This window comes from Mus caroli, chromosome 5 (assembly GCF_900094665.2).
Source record: "Mus caroli chromosome 5, CAROLI_EIJ_v1.1, whole genome shotgun sequence".
NCBI lineage: Eukaryota > Metazoa > Chordata > Mammalia > Rodentia > Muridae > Mus > Mus caroli.
This window is the reverse complement of record NC_034574.1, coordinates 15,958,896-15,976,899: the sequence shown is the minus strand read 5'-3', so window position 1 is coordinate 15,976,899 and position 18,004 is coordinate 15,958,896. Positions and strand designations below refer to the sequence as shown.

The 18,004-nt window shown below is 44.9% G+C and overlaps 1 protein-coding gene across 1 annotated transcript in view; it reads left to right on the top strand.

The window, feature by feature from the left end:
• Positions 1-12,542: 12,542 nt before the first annotated feature.
• Positions 12,543-18,004, top strand: part of Rsbn1l (round spermatid basic protein 1 like) — a 58,608-nt gene continuing 53,146 nt past the window's right edge. Inside the window, exon 1 of the mRNA XM_021163592.2 lies at positions 12,543-13,129. Coding sequence (XP_021019251.1) covers positions 12,580-13,129 — 550 coding nt within the window. The 5' untranslated portion in view covers positions 12,543-12,579. The remainder of the gene's footprint in view (positions 13,130-18,004) is intronic.

Genomic DNA, 18,004 nt, shown 5'->3' with positions numbered 1-18,004 from the left:
TTTCGACCCGGAGCTCCACCATTAAAATACCTCGTGTTGTTACATCAAGGCGTTGTGTTCTATTCGTGATTCTTGGGTGCACGCTGAATCGGGAGTTGGGTGGGGGTTTCCCCACTAGGTTTTTTCAACACAACAATCTGTGACTGCCCTGAGAAGAGGACATTGTCCAAGTCGGCCTTCTTGGCTCATTCTATTGTTTTATTCATTTCTGATTCCTCTTTTCCTGATGTCTAGTGTTCCTGGTAACTCATGTAAAATGAGCAAGACGTGAGTACGAGAGCCAGGAGAAGGTCAGATTGGAGAAAAGCACGTGACCCTGATGTTGCTCACAGTCCATCCACACAACTGGTGTTGTGTTTTTATTGGCCTTATCTGTTGAATTAGTTTGCTACATAGCCAAGGTTGGCCTGAATTCCCGTTTCTTCACCACCCTGAGTGGTAAAATTACAGGAATGCACTACTGCAGCCAGCTCAGACAAGACAGCTTCAAACTATCCTGGGTAAGGCAGGGATGTGTGCACATGTGTGTGTGTCTATGTGTGCTGGGATCTTACTTTAAAAGAAATAAGATTAAAGATCAAATTTAGGTGTGAATGTTCATAGATATCATATATAAACATAATATATTCCTACCCTTTGAAGATCAGATGGGAATCTGTGTTAGGTTTCAACCCTAGGACCAGGAACTGAGGTACATATTTTACATATAAAAGCAGACCTGGCCTCCAGATTCTCCCAGCATATCCTGCCTTCAACCCAGAACTTTCCAAGACATGGGCTGGGCTGCCCTTCCTTCAGCGGTTCCTCCCTATGTAATCCTGACCTTTTGTGCCCTCTCCCTCTCCTCCCCCTCCCCTCCTCTCTCCCCTCCCTCCCTCCTCCTCTTTCTGCATACACACCCTTTCTCTCTTCCCCCGCCCCCCATGGTGAATTCCTTGGCTCAGTCCTTGGGGACAATAAACGTACCCAAGAGAACTTTCTAGTAAACCTGCCTTTAATATATTCTCATCTGGCTTGAGCTGGTTACTACACCAGCAGAGAAACAACCTATCAATCTGAAGGATTAACTTAATCCTAAAAATGGCAAGGAGTGTCAGCATCTCACTGTGAGAACAGTAGACACAGAGAGGTCAGAAGCAGAAGCCTCCAGGCAAAACACAGCAGGAAACAGACAGAAAGTAGATCAGTCAAAGACCACACTGTGCCTGGCAGAAGCATGGAGGAACCAGGGAGTTAAGGCTGAGGCACTGTGATTCCCTTTGGGGATGATGCAGTGGTCTGAGTACGTAGTGGTGAATAGTCAACCTCCACTGAGCTCCTGGTGAGTGACTGTGCTTCTGGTCACACACACTTCAGTTTAATTTTCATATGCCTTGACTGGGTACTTCCAAACCTCTCCTCAGCTATCACACTCCCCTCCGGTATTCCTTAGCTAACATTTACTAAATCTATATTTTATCTTTGCTGCCCCAGACTCAAGTTGGAGAGTGGTCCCTGGGGCCACTTCCCTGACTCTTTTTTTGTTTTGTTTTGTTTTTTGAGACAGGGTTTCTCTGTATAGCCCTGGCTGTCCTGGAACTCACTTTGTAGACCAGGCTGGCCTCGAACTCAGAACTCCGTCTACCTCTGCCTCCCGAGTGCTGGGATTAAAGGCGTGTGTCACCATGCCTGTCTTCACTTCCCTGACTCTTACATGTTGGTGGTGGGCTCTTAATTCTTATCTCTCTGCTTCCTCATCATAGTGTGGTCCATCCTACGCCCCTCTCATGGCAGAATTCATTGTTCTCCCCTGCATTTCTTGCCTGGGAATCCTAAAAATCGTGCCTCTGTCTCTCTGCCCAGTCAACTGCCCAGTGGCAACTTTATTTCCCAATCAGAGCCAACTGGGGGCAGGCATCCTTTAGCCTAAGTGCAGGACACTGCAAACAGGTTTTTGGGTAACATAATTAGCATGAGAACACAAGCTGCTACATGAATGAGAATGCCCCCCCCCCCGCCCCCCAGGCTCATACTTCAATGCTTAATCACCAGGGAGTAGAAACTGCTTGAGAAGGGTTAGGAGGTGTGGCCTTGTTGGAGCTCATTGGGAGTGAGCTTTGAGGTTTCAAAAACCCAGGCTAGGTCCAGTCCCTCTCCTTGCCTGCTGCCTGCAGATGAGGATGGAAAGCTCTTAGCTACTGCTCCAGTGGCATGCCTTGCCTCTATGAACATCATGAACTAATTCTCTAAAACTATAAGGAAGCCCCCAATTGATTGCTTTCTCTTATAAGAGTTGCCTTGGTCATGTGTTTTTCACAGAAATAGAGCAGTAACTGAGAAGGCTAGGCTGACTCCATTGACAGGTTTCAAATTGGCAGTTCAGGAGGTGAGGCCTAAATGTATATTTCCAAGAATTGGGCAAGTCCAGGCCTTAGAAGCTGCCTGCTACCTGGCCTGAGGCAACGATAGTGGATCAGCAGCAGTTTCCAGCATCTACACCCTGGTAATGGAATGTCCCTAGAAATTGAGCAAGGTAAATGTCACCTACCCTAAAATCCCCTAATGTGCTTTAAATCAGGCCTGCGAGCTTACTTGGTTGTCTCTCTATTTTGGTAGTGGGAGGTTCCAGCATGTGGGTGTCTTTGCACTGACATACTGTTTGAGTCCAGAATATCATTCTTTGGCAAATCTTGGACCCTTACAAACTAAGAAATTGAAACTATTCTAGGGGGAGGGGAGAAAGGATAAGGAATTTTCAGAGGGGAAACTAGGAAAGGGGGTAACATTTGAAATGTAAATAAAGAAAATATCTAATAAAAGGAAATATTCTAAACTTTAGATCATAGTAATAGCCACACTCCTCTGTGAATTCACTAAACATCAGTGACTATGACTAAGCTACAGTAAAAATGTGATTACATCTTCAAAGAGCAGAGAATAAGCATGCAGTGGCGTCCTGGGAGGAGATAAGACAATGGCAGAGAACTCTAGAAGGTGAGGGGAAATCACCAAACTCCTTGTCTGAACCTCATCGCTGTCATCTGCTCTGCAGCTGGACCACTGAGGCCATCCCAGCCTGGAGGCCGTGCTGTCCTAGCCTCCAGAATGATGAGAATAAGCTGCCATACCTTAATTGATGACTGGAGACACTGATGAGTCTCTCCTCCACTGGTGACCTAACTGCAAGATGGAAACCAGCCTAGCAAGACAGATTCTGTGAAGAAGAAAGGAGTGGGGCACCTACAACTGTCAAATGGGACTCTCCAGACCCAGGCTAAAGGTAACAAAACCATACTCAAATGGCCAAGAATATAGAGAGACAAAATGTGTTGCCTCTCCCTTCACTCCCATTCTGCTGTGGGATTCAGACATATGTGTGTGTACACAAACTCTGATACAATAGAACTTAATGTAGATAGACTGAAAATTATTCTTTCCTGGGTACAACCTTCCTATTAGACATTAAGTTCTAAACGCATGGTTCTGAGACCTCATAGACTTTCTTTCTTTTTAAGATTTATTTTTCATATGTAAGTACACTGCAGCTGTCTTCAGACACCCCAGAAGAAGGCATCAGATCTCATTACAGATGGTTGTGAGCCACCATGTGGTTGCTGGGATTTGAACTCAGGACCACTGGAAGAGCAGTCAGTGACTGCTCTTAACCACTGAGCCATCTCTCCAGCCCAGTTGGGATAGAAAATCTCTCTCTCTCTCTCTCTTTAAGGTTTATTTATTTATTATATGTAAGTACACTGTAGTTGTCTTCAGACACACCAGAAGAGGTCATTGGACCCCATTACAGATGGTTGTGAGCCACCATGTGGTTGCTGGGATTTGAACTCAGGACTTTTGGAAGAACAGTCAGTGCTCTTAACCACTGAGCCATCTCACCAGCCCCCCTCCCCCCTTAATACTTAGTTTATGTATATGAGTACACGGTGGTTGTCTTCAGACACACCAGAAGAGGGCATTGGACCCCATTACAAATGGTTGTGAGCCACCATGTGGCTGCTGAGAATTGAACTCAGGACCTTTGGAAGAGCAGCCAGTGCTCTTAACTGCTGAGCCATCTCTCCAGCCCACTTCATGAAATCCTGTTTCCAAAATGCAAATAGACATAAAACAGAAAAGTTTTAAAAATCTAAAACAAAACTAAACAAAACCCTACACATTTCAGGCAGCCTTAAAGGACAGACTATAAAGTAGGAAAGATGTAGAGATGCTTGAAGAAAAGATTTTATACACACACAACAAAAACCAACCAACAAACAAAACCAGTTCCCTTTCTTTTGTGTGAACAATGCATGGTACATAAAAGCCAGCCCAGAGATATCTGTATGAGGAACAGCTCTGTCTTAGTCAGGGTTTCTATTCCTGCACAAACATCATGACCAAGAAGCAAGTTGGGGAGGAAATGGTTTATTCAGCTTACACTTCCATACTGCTGTTCATCACCAAGGAAGTCAGGACTGGAACTCAAGCAGGTCAGAAAAAGCAGGAGCTGATGCAGAGACCATGGAGGGATGTTCTTTACTGGCTTGCTTCCCCTGGCTTGCTCAGCCTGCTCTCTTATAGAACCCAAGACTACCAGCCCAGGGATGGTCCCACCCACAAGGGGCCTTTCCCCCTTATTCACTAATTGAGAAAATGCCTTACAGCTGGATCTCATGGAGGCATTTCCTCAACTGAAGCTCCTTTCTCTGTGATAACTCCAGTTGTGTCAAGTTGACACACAAAACCAGCCAGTACAAGCTCATAAGGAGAAATCCTCCTCTTTCTAACCCTGTGAGTCTAGGTGAGCTAGGACGCCAATGACAGGTATAAGGAGGGGATCAGAAACAGGATCTACTTTATGAAGATCCTTCACAGCTGCCGCACAGTTCTTTGGTGAGGAGAAACACGGAAGAAGGCAGGTGAAACAAACCTGAAACAACTGGTGCTCGGGCAAAGGCTGGCCTACTTGCTTTCTTGGCTCCTGTTCCACATAAGCAAAGCAGCAATGTCCAATTTGTTTTCATAGTCCAGGTCCCTAACAAACCCTAGCATCTAAAATTCTGTTTGTTTGGTTTGGTTTGGTTTTTTGAGACAGGGTTTCTCTGTGTAGCCCTGGTTGTCCTGGAACTCACTCCGTAGACCAGGCTGGCCTTGAACTCAGAAATCCGCCTAAAATTCTGAAGATCTGAGAGAAAATTCCTGTCCTTTACCTAGGGATTTAATCAAGTCTGTGGAGAAAGTTATCTAAAAGTTTCTCCTGGGTCTTAGAAAATTGAAGGGATTACCACCTTAAATGAAGCCACAAGGAGTCAACAAGATAACTGACTTGGTCTCAGTGTTTAAAAGTCAATAGCATGGAGGAAAGAGGCTCAGAAGCTGTGTGGATATAGCTGTGTAACACTTTCCTGTGTAACGCTCTCCAGCCAAGTATCTCTCTTAATCCTTTTTCTTTTGTTTTATTAAAACAGGGTCTCACTATGTAGCCTAGGTTAGTTTAGATTTTATTTTTCTGACTCTGGCTCCTGATCCCGCAGCTCAGGTTCCTAAGTACCTACATTACTGAGTATCTCTTTTCAAAAGATTTTACAACACAGAAGCAAAGTCAAGATAAATAAGCTTTCCTTTGAAAGAAAGCTGGGTGTTGTGGCACCCTCCTCTAAGCCAGCACTCAGGAAGAAGGAGAAAAAGACCCCAAACTCCAGGCCAAATAAAAGAACACAGGACAGGGGTGGGGTTGTTATAATGGTGTTTACTTGCAACCCTGGCACTCGGGAGGTGGAGGCAGGAAGATTAGGAGTTAAAGATCATCCTCAGCTACACAGCAACAAGTTCAAGGCCAGCCTGGGGTACATGAGGCGCTCTCAAGACAGAAAGCAAACAAAACCCAAGCAAAGCAGATGAGCATACAGAATGAAATGAGAAGCATAACACCATCTATTTATTTATTTTTAAAGATTTATTTATTATTTATATGTAAGTACACTGTATCTGTCTTCAGACACACCAGTAGAGGGCGTCAGATGTCATTACAGATTATTGTGAGCCACCACGTGGTTGCTGGAATTTGAACTCAGGACCTTCGTAAGAACAGTCAGTTCGAGCTGGGCGTGGTGGCCACGCCTTTAATCCCAGCACTTGGGAGGCAGAGGCAGGCGGGTTTCTGAGTTCAAGGTCAGCCTGGTCTACAAAGTGAGTTCCAGGACAGCCAGGGCTATACAGAGAAACCCTGTCTCGAAAAACCAAAACTAAAAAACAACCCCATCCCCTCCAAAACAAAAAACCCACCATTTATTACCCCGAATATGAAATCTAGAGTATAAGTCTAACAAATTTCCATAATATCTTCCTAGAAAAGTTACAAAATTTAAATTACAAAATTAAAAGAACTAAATGAACAGGTAGCCAATGTTCATGGATAAGAAGGCTTGACATGGTTAGCTCTTCTCCAGATTCAGTAAAATCCTAAGCAAACAAGAGAATTATTCTGTGGATACTAACCAACTGATTTCATTTTTTTTTTTCCTGAGACAGAGATTTTCTTTGTAGCCCTGACCTTGCTCTGTAGACCACACTGGCTTAGAACTCAGAGAGATCTGCCTGCCTCTTTCTCCCAAGTGCTGGAATTAAAGGTGTGTACACCATCATTTCCAAGCTGATTTCAAATATAACTGAAGAAGGAAAAATCTGTAATAACTAGCATAGAATCAAGAACAAACTTGAGATAACGGCGATGGCACACACCTTTGATCACAGCACTTAGAGGGCAGAGGCAGGTACATCTTTATGCTAGAGGCCAGCTTGGTCTACACAGTGAGTTCCCGGTCAGCTAAGGCTACATAGAGAGGCTCTGTCTCAACAAACAACAGGAAAGAACAGATATAAAGGACTGGTACTACTTGACTTTGAGACCTGACTGCTTTGTCAAGCTTCAGTAATCATGATAATGTGGTCCTGGAGAAAGAAATCAATTAACAGAAAGCACAGAAATAGACCCATCTAAATATACACCACTGATCAGGACAAAGGAACAAAGGGGAAACTGTGGAGGAAAAATATCTTCAGCAAATCACTGACCACTTAGCTCACAGTGGTTTTCTTGCCGCATCCTCCAGATGTTGGGATTACAGGCATGTGTCATGCCTGCTTCTGCTTTACTCTAAAGTAGCTTGAATAATTACCATAGAATTGTATTTCCTTCATTACACACACACACACACACACACACTTTGTGTGCAATGTTTTATCTTCCACGTCCAGGAGCACGCTCCTTAGCCTGTCACTGTATATGTAAAGTTTAGCATTATAAATGCTGTAACATACCAGGCGCTCAATACAAGTTTAAAAGGATTTTTTATTACATTTGCTGGGTCCGGTTGCCTTTAATCCTAGCAGTGGGAGGCAGAAGCAGGTAGATCTTTGTGCGTTCAAGGGTAGCCTGGTCTACATAGTTGTTGGGAGCTATTAAGACAACACTATTGTCCTGATCTCTGAATTGGGCCTCTCCCCCCACCCCCAGAAGAAAAGGGGATCAAAAGCGGGCCATTGTTGCAATGCTCCAAGAACAACCACAGATTGTTCCAGCCCTACATCAGCGCCAGATGTCCTGACCACAAGATGTACCCTGATACCACCAAGTTCCGCTGCCCCATTCCTCCTGCTGAGAAGTACTTCCCCTTTTGCTTGTGCATTTCCACTGCCCCATCCCTCCTGCTGAGAAGTACTTCCCCTTTTGCTTGTGCATGTAAGCCTTGAGCCTTGCTAAATACAGTGAGACCTTGATGCTAATCAGACTGCTTCCGTGTGTGTCCTTCATTGCACTTGGTTCTCGCCTCTCCCTCCCCCCCCATTTGGTTCTTAGGAGAAGGTCCCCTCGAGACCCTCGAATAACTGGACCTGCTGGACAGGTCACACAGTGATTTCCAGGACGTCAGGGCTATGTAGAGAGAACCTGCCTCTAAAAAACAAAAATAAAAACAAAACCATTTTTATAACATTTATTTATATTGTGCATGTGAGAGAGAGAGAGAGAGAGAGGGAGAGGACTTGTATATGTATATATGCAGGGGACTTCTACAGTACACATGCAGGGTCAGAGGACCACTTGCTGGGATCAGTTCTCCCTTCCACCATATGGGCCTTGGGGACTGAACTCAGTTTGTTAGGCTCTGTGCCAAGTGCCTTCATTCTTGCTGAGACATTTCACCAATAAACATTTGTTAAAAGAACTCCAGGGCAGGAGGGCCGGAGAGATGCTTTAGCAGTTAAGAGCACTGGCTGCTCTTCTAGAGGACCACAGTTCAATTTCCAGAACTCACATGGGGGCTCATCACTGTAACTCCAGCTCTAGAGGCTCCAATACCCTCAGACATACTGCAAGCAACACTGATGCACATAAAGTAAGATTAAAACAAAACAAAACAAAACCTGATGGCTTCTACTCACTCTGCCTGGCTGATTCTGCCCTCTCCCTTCTGCTTCCTGTTTTGTGGTTGCTACTGGCTCACCAAGGAAGCTTTTAGACAGAGGCTGATTGATCTTTCACCTCCAGTTCTCACCTGTCCCAAACTTAAGTACACATTCAAACTGAACGACAAACTGTGGTTAAGAAACTGGTTATGCAGTATTTACTGTAAGCTGATATCAGTGGGAAGTGAGATGCAGTTTACCTGAGCGATCAGAAATGTTAAGAAAAGTGACCCATAAGTTTATAATCTTGTCAGTTTCTCTTAAGCTTCAGGAAGTGCAAAGGGCCCAAGGTCCTCCTCCCTGGGAGCTTTCCTGAAAGCTTTAGAGGAAGAGTTCCCTTGACATTTACCTCAGGCCCAGAAGTAATGGAGGTTGCATAGCGTGCACGATCTATCTTTTTTACCCTCTTAATAAGGTTCATCAACCTCGAAGAAATAAGGATTCAGGAATTAAAAAAATAAGAATGCAGGCACTGGCAGGAGACCTATGCAAGATGTTGGGCAGTGAGGACACACAAAGGACAACCGAGTTCTGAGAGATCAAACTGGGACTGTTAGCAGTTTATGGATGTCACGAGCATTTTCAGGATCAGCCAGAGAAAATAAGGACCCATAAGAAAAGTGACCCATAGTTTTCGGCCTTTGTGTAGACCATGAAGGTGTCACTTATTACTGTTTGACAAGTCTGTAAAATGCTCTGAAAAGGCTCTTCCTGAGACAGTCATGGAAACTGATGGCAACTGTTCAAATCAGCAGTTAATTTCCCTGTCACTCACTCTGCATTTATTTAAAACATTACTTTTGGACAGAAAGGTTATATGGCTACTTCGTACATTGGCTCTGATATCTTAGCAAATGTTTTAAAAGCAGTCACACAGGGCTGGGGAAATGGCTCAGTGGGCAGGAGCAGAGAGAGCACTTGCTGCTCTTGCAGGGGGCCTGAGTTCAGATTCCAGTGTCTATACTTGCTGGCTCACAACAACATGGAAGTACAATTCCAGGGCATCTGTTGTCCTCTTCTGGCCTCCATGAGAGAAGAGAAGAGAAGAGAAGAGAAGAGAAGAGAAGAGAAGAGAAGAGAAGAGAAGAGAAGAGAGTCACAAAAGTTATTTTGGGCTTTAGAAAGATGGTCAATGGCTAAGAGTACTTGTTTTGGGAGAGGACATGGATTTGTTTGCTAGCAAGGCAGCTCACCACCGGCCATAACTCCAGCTCCACGGAATCCACTGTTCTCTTCTGGCTTCCACAGGCATCTGACATATATGTGATATTCACATGCATATGTAGGCAAACAGTGGTACACATACAATAATAAGGAAAATAGTTTAAAATGTACTTTGCTTCAGTTTCTGAGACAGGTATGCATGTAGCCCATATTGGCCTTGAATTTACTATGCAGTTAGTTGGGGGACCTTGAACTTCTGATCCTTTTGTGGCTCCCTCTAAAATGCTGAGATCACAGGACTGTATCACCATGTTTGATGATAAATTATTTTATGTGTTTCCTTACTTTTTGTTTGTTTGTTTTGTTTTGAGACAGAGTTTTTTTGTGTAGCCTTGAATGTCCTGGAACTCACTCTGTAGGCTAGGCTAGCCTGGAATTCAGAGGTTTGCCTGCAGATCTGCCTCCAGTGTGGTGAGAAATTTTTTTTTTTTAAGATTTATTTATTTATTTATTATATGTAAGTACACTGTAGCTGTCTTCAGACACTCCAGAAGAGGGCGCCAGATCTCGTTACGGATGGTTGTTAACCACCATGTGGTTGCTGGGATTTGAACTCTGGACCTTTGGAAGAGCAGTCGGGTGCTCTTACCCACTGAGCCATCTCACCAGCCCCGTGAGAAATTATTTTAACTTTAACAGTTTCAATGTGATTCTGCAAATCTTGAAAATGGCAAATCAAGAACAGAGGAACCTTGTAGTCAAATTTACCAAATAAGACAACAGAGAGCTTCCCAGGCAAAGCGGCCTGAGTAGAATCTCAAGGCTGGTGAGTGGGTGACTGCCAGTCCTATCGTCTCCCCCCACTGTATGCCACTCCTCAGGAAGACAGGCCAGTTCACTGCAGCACCTGCTTTCTGCTAGGATATTTATTTATTTATTTTGGTTTTTGGAGACAGGGTTTCTCTGTATAGCCCTGGCTGTCCTGGATCTCACTCTGTAGACCAGGCTGGCCTTGAACTCAGAAATCTGCCTGCCTCTGCCTCCCAAGTGCTGGGATTAAGGGTGTGAGCCACCACTGCCCGGCTGGATATTTAATTTTTGCTATGCATACATAACATAGTTGTGTTTTTATTTAATAGATCATTAATTCTGCTCCCAGACATTGTCCCCCTCTGCACAAGCAAATGCTTTCTAAAAGAGAAAAAAATAGAAAAATGCATTTTAAAAAGATAATTAGAGCCAGGCAGCAGTGGCGCATGCCCTTGATCCCAGCACTTGGGAGGCAGAGACAGGTGGGTTTCTGAGTTCGAGGCCAGCCTGGTCTACAGAGTGAGATCCAGGACAGCCAGGGCTACACAGAGAAACCCTGTCTTGAAAAACCAAACAAAAAGATCATTAGACTAACTGACACTGTTATGAATGTCTCAATTAGATAATCTAGAGAGGAAACCCCCTTTCCTTTTGTTTTCGTACTTAGTGTTCAGTTTCATTGCAACACTTCCATCCATGTTGTATCCTAGTTTGTTCAGTCACACCACCACTCCCTCATCCCCAGCCCAGGATGTAGACATACTCATTCCCCAGAGGAGGGAGATGAGGTGACTTTCTTTCTTATGCTCATCGCCTTTCTTTTTTCCCATTTCCCTTCTACTTTTATGTTAAGTGTGTATGTTTTTAAAACTAGATTACACACATTAGAGAAAATATGCAAAATTTGTCTCTCTGGGTCTAGCTTCAGGGAATACCCTATATATTAACAATTTACTTCTAAAAACTAAAAAAAAAAAAAAAAAATGAGGACAGATGCAGTGGTACAAACCTTTCTTTAATTCCAGCACTGGGGGAGTTGGGCAAATGCAGGTAGATTTGAGTTCGGGGCCAGGACTATACTGGAAGACTATGACTCAAAAAACAAACGAACGAACGAACGAACCAACCAAAAAAATGTATTTACAAACAGCATTAAATTTTGATGTGTTCCCCTCACCAAGTCCTAAAGAAGCGGGTTTGGAGTAAGAGAAGAGTAACAACAGACCATTGCAGTTTCCTGAAAGGCAACTGTTAGCTGCGGAAAGTAACAGCTAATGTCCCTCTTAGGGATCAGAAAACTCCTTTTTCTTGCTGAGCTAATTTGACCATGTGTTATCTTTACATTCTAATCTCATACAAGATCCAAGACTTAAAGGCACGCTCTTGTCTAAAGCTTGAGCTGTGTTGTAACCCATCTCCCCAATTCCTTATCTTTTGAGATAAAAATCAAGGTACAGGCTTGGCGAAGTTTCATAGCGCTAACTCTGAAATACAGAAATCTAACTGCATTTTCAAACATTTACAAACACCGCTAATAGATTTTTCCTGGTGTCGTTTAAGGAATAATTAAAGTGAAAACCTTTAGCATTCAAGCTCAATTTAAAGTCTCCAAACGGTGGGTGATTTTTATCTTCACGATCGGAAGTGATCCAAGTTCCAGCTCTGCAGAAAACTCTCTTTTAAAAGTACGAACTTTTACGACCTTAGTTAAAATAAGGCAACTTTTCGCCATTTCAGCCTTTGCTGATCGGACTCTCGACAAATTTTCTCCGAGACGAGCAACCCAGAACCCGTTTTTCAGAACCTGCAGAAGGGACCCAAGCCACCTCAAGGTAAAAAGAGAAAGCGGTACAAACAAGGCAAAGTCTTTGAGCGAACGGCAGCGCTACCTCGGTCCGGGCAGATTCGGGGCTCCCGAGCGACGGTCGGGAGACCCTCCCTTCTCAGCGAGCTCTCCGTCAGCCGCGCCGAAAAGACCTCTGACCTCCGAAGAAGGTCCGCTCGGTGACCCTACCCCGACGGCTTCTGTCCGCGCCTTTGATTGGTTTGCTCCGGGATCTCTCAGTTTAGCGCGCCCAATGGGAGCTCGGCCTGGACCTAGGCACCCCGCCCCGCGCCCCCGCTCCGGGGAGCGGCGGAGAGTAAATACAACAGGAGCGCAAAATGGCGGAGCCGCCGAACCCAGCTCGCGGCGCCGTGGCTCTCCTCTCTGAGAAGGAAGCATCTGGCAAAGTACAGCCTTCCTCGCGGGAGTCGCCGGGCTCTATGTCTGCCAAGAAGGTTCGCACGGAGGAGAAGAAGGCGCCGCGGAGAGTGAACGGGGAGGGGGCCAGCGGCGGGAACGGCGGGCAGCTGCAGCCGCCCGCCGCCCCACCGCCCCAGAGCTACGGCAGCCCGGCGGCGTGGAGCTTCGCGGCTCGGTCCGCCGCCTCCTCCTCGTCCACCTCTCGGAGCTGTTACTCTTTCTCCGCCAGCCCGAGCGTCTCCTCAGCCTCCGCTTCCTCGTCTCAGCCGCTGCCGCGCAAACTGCTGGTCACTCCCTCGCTGCTGCACGCTCAGCCTCACCGCGTCCTGCTCCCGCCCGTCGCTGCGCCGGCCGCCGCCAAGCCGCGCAGACCCAAGGAGAAGCGCGAGAAGGAGAAGCGGAGGCAGCACGGCCTCGGCGCCGCCGCGGCCCGGGATGAGAACGGCGAGGCGAAGCCGCTTCCGCGAGGTGGGTGCCGCGCGGGGGAGGGGAGCGCCGGCGGCCGGCTCGGGGCGGCCAGGCTGCAGCCTTCCGCGGGGCCAGAAGTAAATGGAGCCTGGAGTTTCGGTCGCCGAGACCGGGGGTGGGGATGGCTGAAACTCCTGGCTTTCGATGTCGGTTTCGCCTTCCAGTTAACGCGCAGCAGGACGCGCGTGGTGAAGGAGTGGGTCTAGAGGACCCCGCTCCCAGGGGTGTTCTTGGCTGGGGAGGCAGAAGAGAACAGGTCTTTAAAGATTACGAAAGGGATCGGACTGGATCGCAGGAAATTCATGTTTGCGACGCAGCTTCCAACGCCAGAATATCCTGTCCAAAAAAAAAAAAAGTGGGTGGTCGGGTGTATTGGCGGAAGCTGGAAGCTCCCGGGGACCACAGGGACCAGGACGTTTCATTCCTATTAGGGAGATGAGGTCGTGCGCAGGGCACCAAGTGCGCGGTTTCTGAGGTGCCCACATTCCATATTGTTAAAGTGTTTTGCGTGGTCCTGTTTTAAATACTACCCTTCAGAAGCTTTCAGCCATATTCTTTTTTTTTTTTTTTCTCTTTCTCGTGCAGCAAATGATAAAATCGGATGTTTTGACGTCTTTTGGCCAGATCAAGTGGCTTCAGAGTGTTTCTGGAGGGGGGGGGGGGAAGGTTCCCAACTGTATTTCAGTTTTCTTTTGTAATGTAAGCTAGCAGAGTTTTCGGTATTTTCTTTAAAATAAGGGGTCATTCTAGTCATCTGTGGATCTGTAGAGATCTGATTAATACAAAGTGGATGGGTTGGGAAGTAGATCTTTAGGTGATCACGAGGTTGTATAAATATACATTGTCATTGTCACACATTGTTGTGAAGTATTCCGTTCTGTTTTGGAATGCTGGTGAAATGCCAGTAGCGTTGCTGATCTAATGGTATCTTAGATCTTGAAAATTTATCTGAATAGAAAGGTTCATCATTCACAATGTAAAAGAATGCTAACATCTAAGCCCAGCTAATGGTTCGGTGTACCCTTGTTCCCAGTGTAACGCTCTCCTAGGGACTTGGAGCTTTGCCTTAGGAATGCTTTGAGGATGAAATTTAGTTTCCTTTTGCTTAGGAGTTCTAGGTGGTTAGTATTTTAAATCTCTGTTGCAGTGGTTAACTATAAGATTGAAGTTATAAAGTGCTGCAGAGTCTGTCCATGTGCAGTTTGGTATCATTCTTCCTTGGGTAAGCTGCCCTTTTGCTTCTCCTGAGTTCTCTGCAGAAGTAAGTGTAGGTATTACATTGTTGGAGTTTTTGAGTGGTGATAGTACCGGCCTAAAATGTGAGATATATCGATATATTTATATGACTCTTAGTGAGATGTCTGTTAATGGTGATTTTTTTTTTTTTACAGTCTTAACTAACATTTAAAATCCATTTGGGAAGGTTAAAATGGAAAGATCAATTTTGTTTTGCCCAAATCCAAGGTTATTTCCTCATGACTTAGAAGGTCTGTAAAGCTAATTGACCATGTCCGTGAGGCAGAATAAAGACAAGATGCAGAACTGAAAAAAAAAAATCTGTTTGGGAATGTTAAGATGGTTCAAGCACTTACTGTGTAGCATGACCACCTGATTTTTTTTTTGTTTGTTTTTTTGTTTTTTTTTTCGAGACAGGGTTTCTCTGTGTAGCCCTGGCTGTCCTGGCACTCACTTTGTAGACCAGGCTTGCCTCGAACTCAGAAATCCACCTGCTTCTGCCTCCCGAGTGCTGGGATCAAAGGCGTGCGCCACCACGCCCGGCTGACCACCTGATTTTAATTCCCAGGATCCATAAGATGGAGAGAATCAACTCTCCATATGTTGTCCTCTGATCTCCATAGGTTAGCTGTGACACAAGTGTGCCCTTCTAATAAATGTAGTAATCCCCCAGACTTAAACAGTGATGGTCTTTACATCAAGATGTGGGGAAGAGATTGCCCATGACCTATATGGGATGATTAGATGTTAACGTTTTGTCTTCAAGACAGTGTCTCTTGTATAGCCCTGGTTGTCCTAGAATCACTATGTAAACCAGGGTGACTTCAGAGGATCTGCCCGCCTCCTGAGTGCTGGGATTTGCAAAGGCATGGGCCACCACACCTGGCTGTATATTCACCACTAACTTTAAGTACTTTTATTTTTTTTGGACAGAAACACTTATTTTATCGAGAAAAGATTAAATTTAAAAAGATAGCTTTTCATTATTTTGTTGGACTCTAGAGTTTGAATTTAACTGAATTTGGGTCCTGCTTTAACTAAAGCTGCAGCAAAGTGTCAGGGTTTAGGTATGTTTGTCTTATGGGCGCAGTTCAAGTATACACATACTGATCTACAGGACAGTGTTTATTTTCTGTGCATTATATACAGGTCTTCCAGAGTGGATGACATGTGATTAGTTTTTTTTTTTTTTTTTTTTTTTTTTTTTTTTTTTTTTTTTTTTTTTTTTTTTTTTTTAAGATTTACTTATTTTTATTTGAGTACACTGTAGCTGACTTCAGACACTCCAGAAGAGGGCATCAGATCTCGTTACAGATGGTTGTGAGCCACCATGTGGTAGCTGGGATTTGAACTCAGGACCTCTGGAAGAGCAGTCAGTGCTCTTAACCTCTGAGCCATCTCACCAGCCCCCAGGTGATTAGTGTTTGAAGTATGTACTTTTTAAATGACTCTCTGGTTGGCTGTCATAGCTCAGTAACTCCTTGATTACCCAGAGCTCATTGATTTAATTGACTTAGTATCAGAAATCAGGTATAAAGACATTTAAGAAAAGTAGATTGTAGTTCTGCATCTCTAAACATTTGCTCTTGTATTTATATAAGGGTTTTGGTTTTTTTTAGTTTTGTTTTGTTTTTCGAGACAGGGTTTCTCTGTGTAGCCCTGGCTGTCCTGGAACTCACTCTGTAGACCAAGCTGGCCTCAAACTCAGAAATCCGCCTGCCTCTGCCTCCCGAGTGCTGGGATTAAAGGCGTGCGCCACCATGTCCGGCTCATATAAGGGTCTTAAGAATCCTTAGAAATGGCCTTTGTCGTTTGTCTTCGTTTATTCTGTTTGTAGCTCTGGCTGGCCAACTCACCGTGTAGAACAATCTGGCTTCAGTCTGTGATCCTTGTGCCTCCACATCTTCAGTGCTGGGATTACAGGTGTGAGCCACTACATCTGGTTAGATCTTTTTTCCATTGGCAATCAACTTAACAGAAGACATTCAGATAAAATAAACATGTATTTGAAACAACCTTGAGTGACTGTTGAATCTGAAGCATGTTTATTTATTATATATAAAACCCAACAATAAATTAAAGGTGAGCCAATTGTAACCTACCTTTGAAGCTAGGAGGGATAAACGAGCAGATCAAACAGTGTTACAAGTCCAGGCTCCTGAGTACAGAGCTAATGTGTTATGCACCTAGAATCTCCAAGGCTGCCTGCTCATAGCTGTAGCTGTTATATAGAATTTTTCAGGGTTTAAATTAAAGAGTGTTGTGTAGTTCAGTCTGGCCCTGAATCAGCTGTGTTCTGTTTCCTGAGAGTCCTGATTGCTGAGATTGCAGACAAGGGCCACCATGCCTGACTGATTTTTTTTTTTTTTTTTCCCTTTGAGACAAGGTTTCTCTGTGTAGACTTGTAACCCTGGCTGTCTTAGAACTCATTCTTCAGACCAGGCTGGCCTCGAACTCAGAGATCTGCTTGCCTCTGTCAAAAGGTGTGTCCACCTGGCTTCTGACTGGGTTTTTAAAATTACAAAGTAACCAGATAAGCTAGTAAATTTTTCTGTAACACCAAATAAGTTTTGATTTGAAAAGTACAGAACTGGGCATGATGATGCATGTTGTAATCTGAGCATTTGACAGGGAGCCAGAAAGTTTGGGGCTGTAGGCCAGGCTGAGCTATCTAGTGAGACTCCTTCCTTTAAAAAAGAAAAGTGGAAGGGGCTGGAGAGATGGCTCAAGGGTTAAGAGCACTGACTGCTCTTCCAAAGGTCCTGAGTTCAATTCCCAGCAACCACATGGTGGCTCACAACCATCTGTAATGGGATCCAATGTCCTCTTCTGGTGTGTCTGAAGACAGCGACCGTGTACTCACATTCATAAAATACATAAATCTTTAAAGAAAAAGTGGAATGTAAAACTGCGGTACTGTAGGTATTAGGCACTTTCATACATTTCAGTAATGAATATTTCTGTGCGTTTCTGTGTGTTTGTGTGTGTGGTTGGTGTGGGTGGTGCAATTCGCATGGTCCATTCTTGTGGTGCGTGCCTGTGTAGAGGTCAGAACAGGACTTTGGTCTTCTATTGTTCCCTACCTCAGTGCCTTGAGATAGGCACTCACTGAACTGGAAGACATTCTGTGGCCAAGGCGACAGGCCTTAGCACTCTAGGGAGCGACCTGTCTCTGTCCCCTAATGTTGGGGTTACAGCCACACTCAACCATGCCTGGCTTTGTACATAGGTGCTGGGCATTTGAACTCAAGTCCTTTTGGGTGAGCAGCAAGGCGTCTTACCCACTGAGCCCAAGGTTAGAGGGTAGAGTTTTCATCTTGATTGGCACTGAGATAGACAGTAGTTCACTAAGATTGTGTTTTGAGATGACCGTTTGTATATTCTAAACTGCCCCCCAAAAGTCCTTCTGCATGCTCCCATCTGGATTGCTTCCTCTTAACTGCCTGCTGAATAAGCTGTCTACCCTGGGACTGGAGCTCAGGACATCCTGGGTGTCCTTTCCTTGCTGCTGTGTTGTTTCTCTGGATCCCATTCCTTCTAGTTGACCACCCATCCATCCATCCATCCATCCATCCAACCATCCTACTGTCAGTACTGTAAGGATTATATTGAGTTTTGGATTTTTTTTTTTTTTTTTTT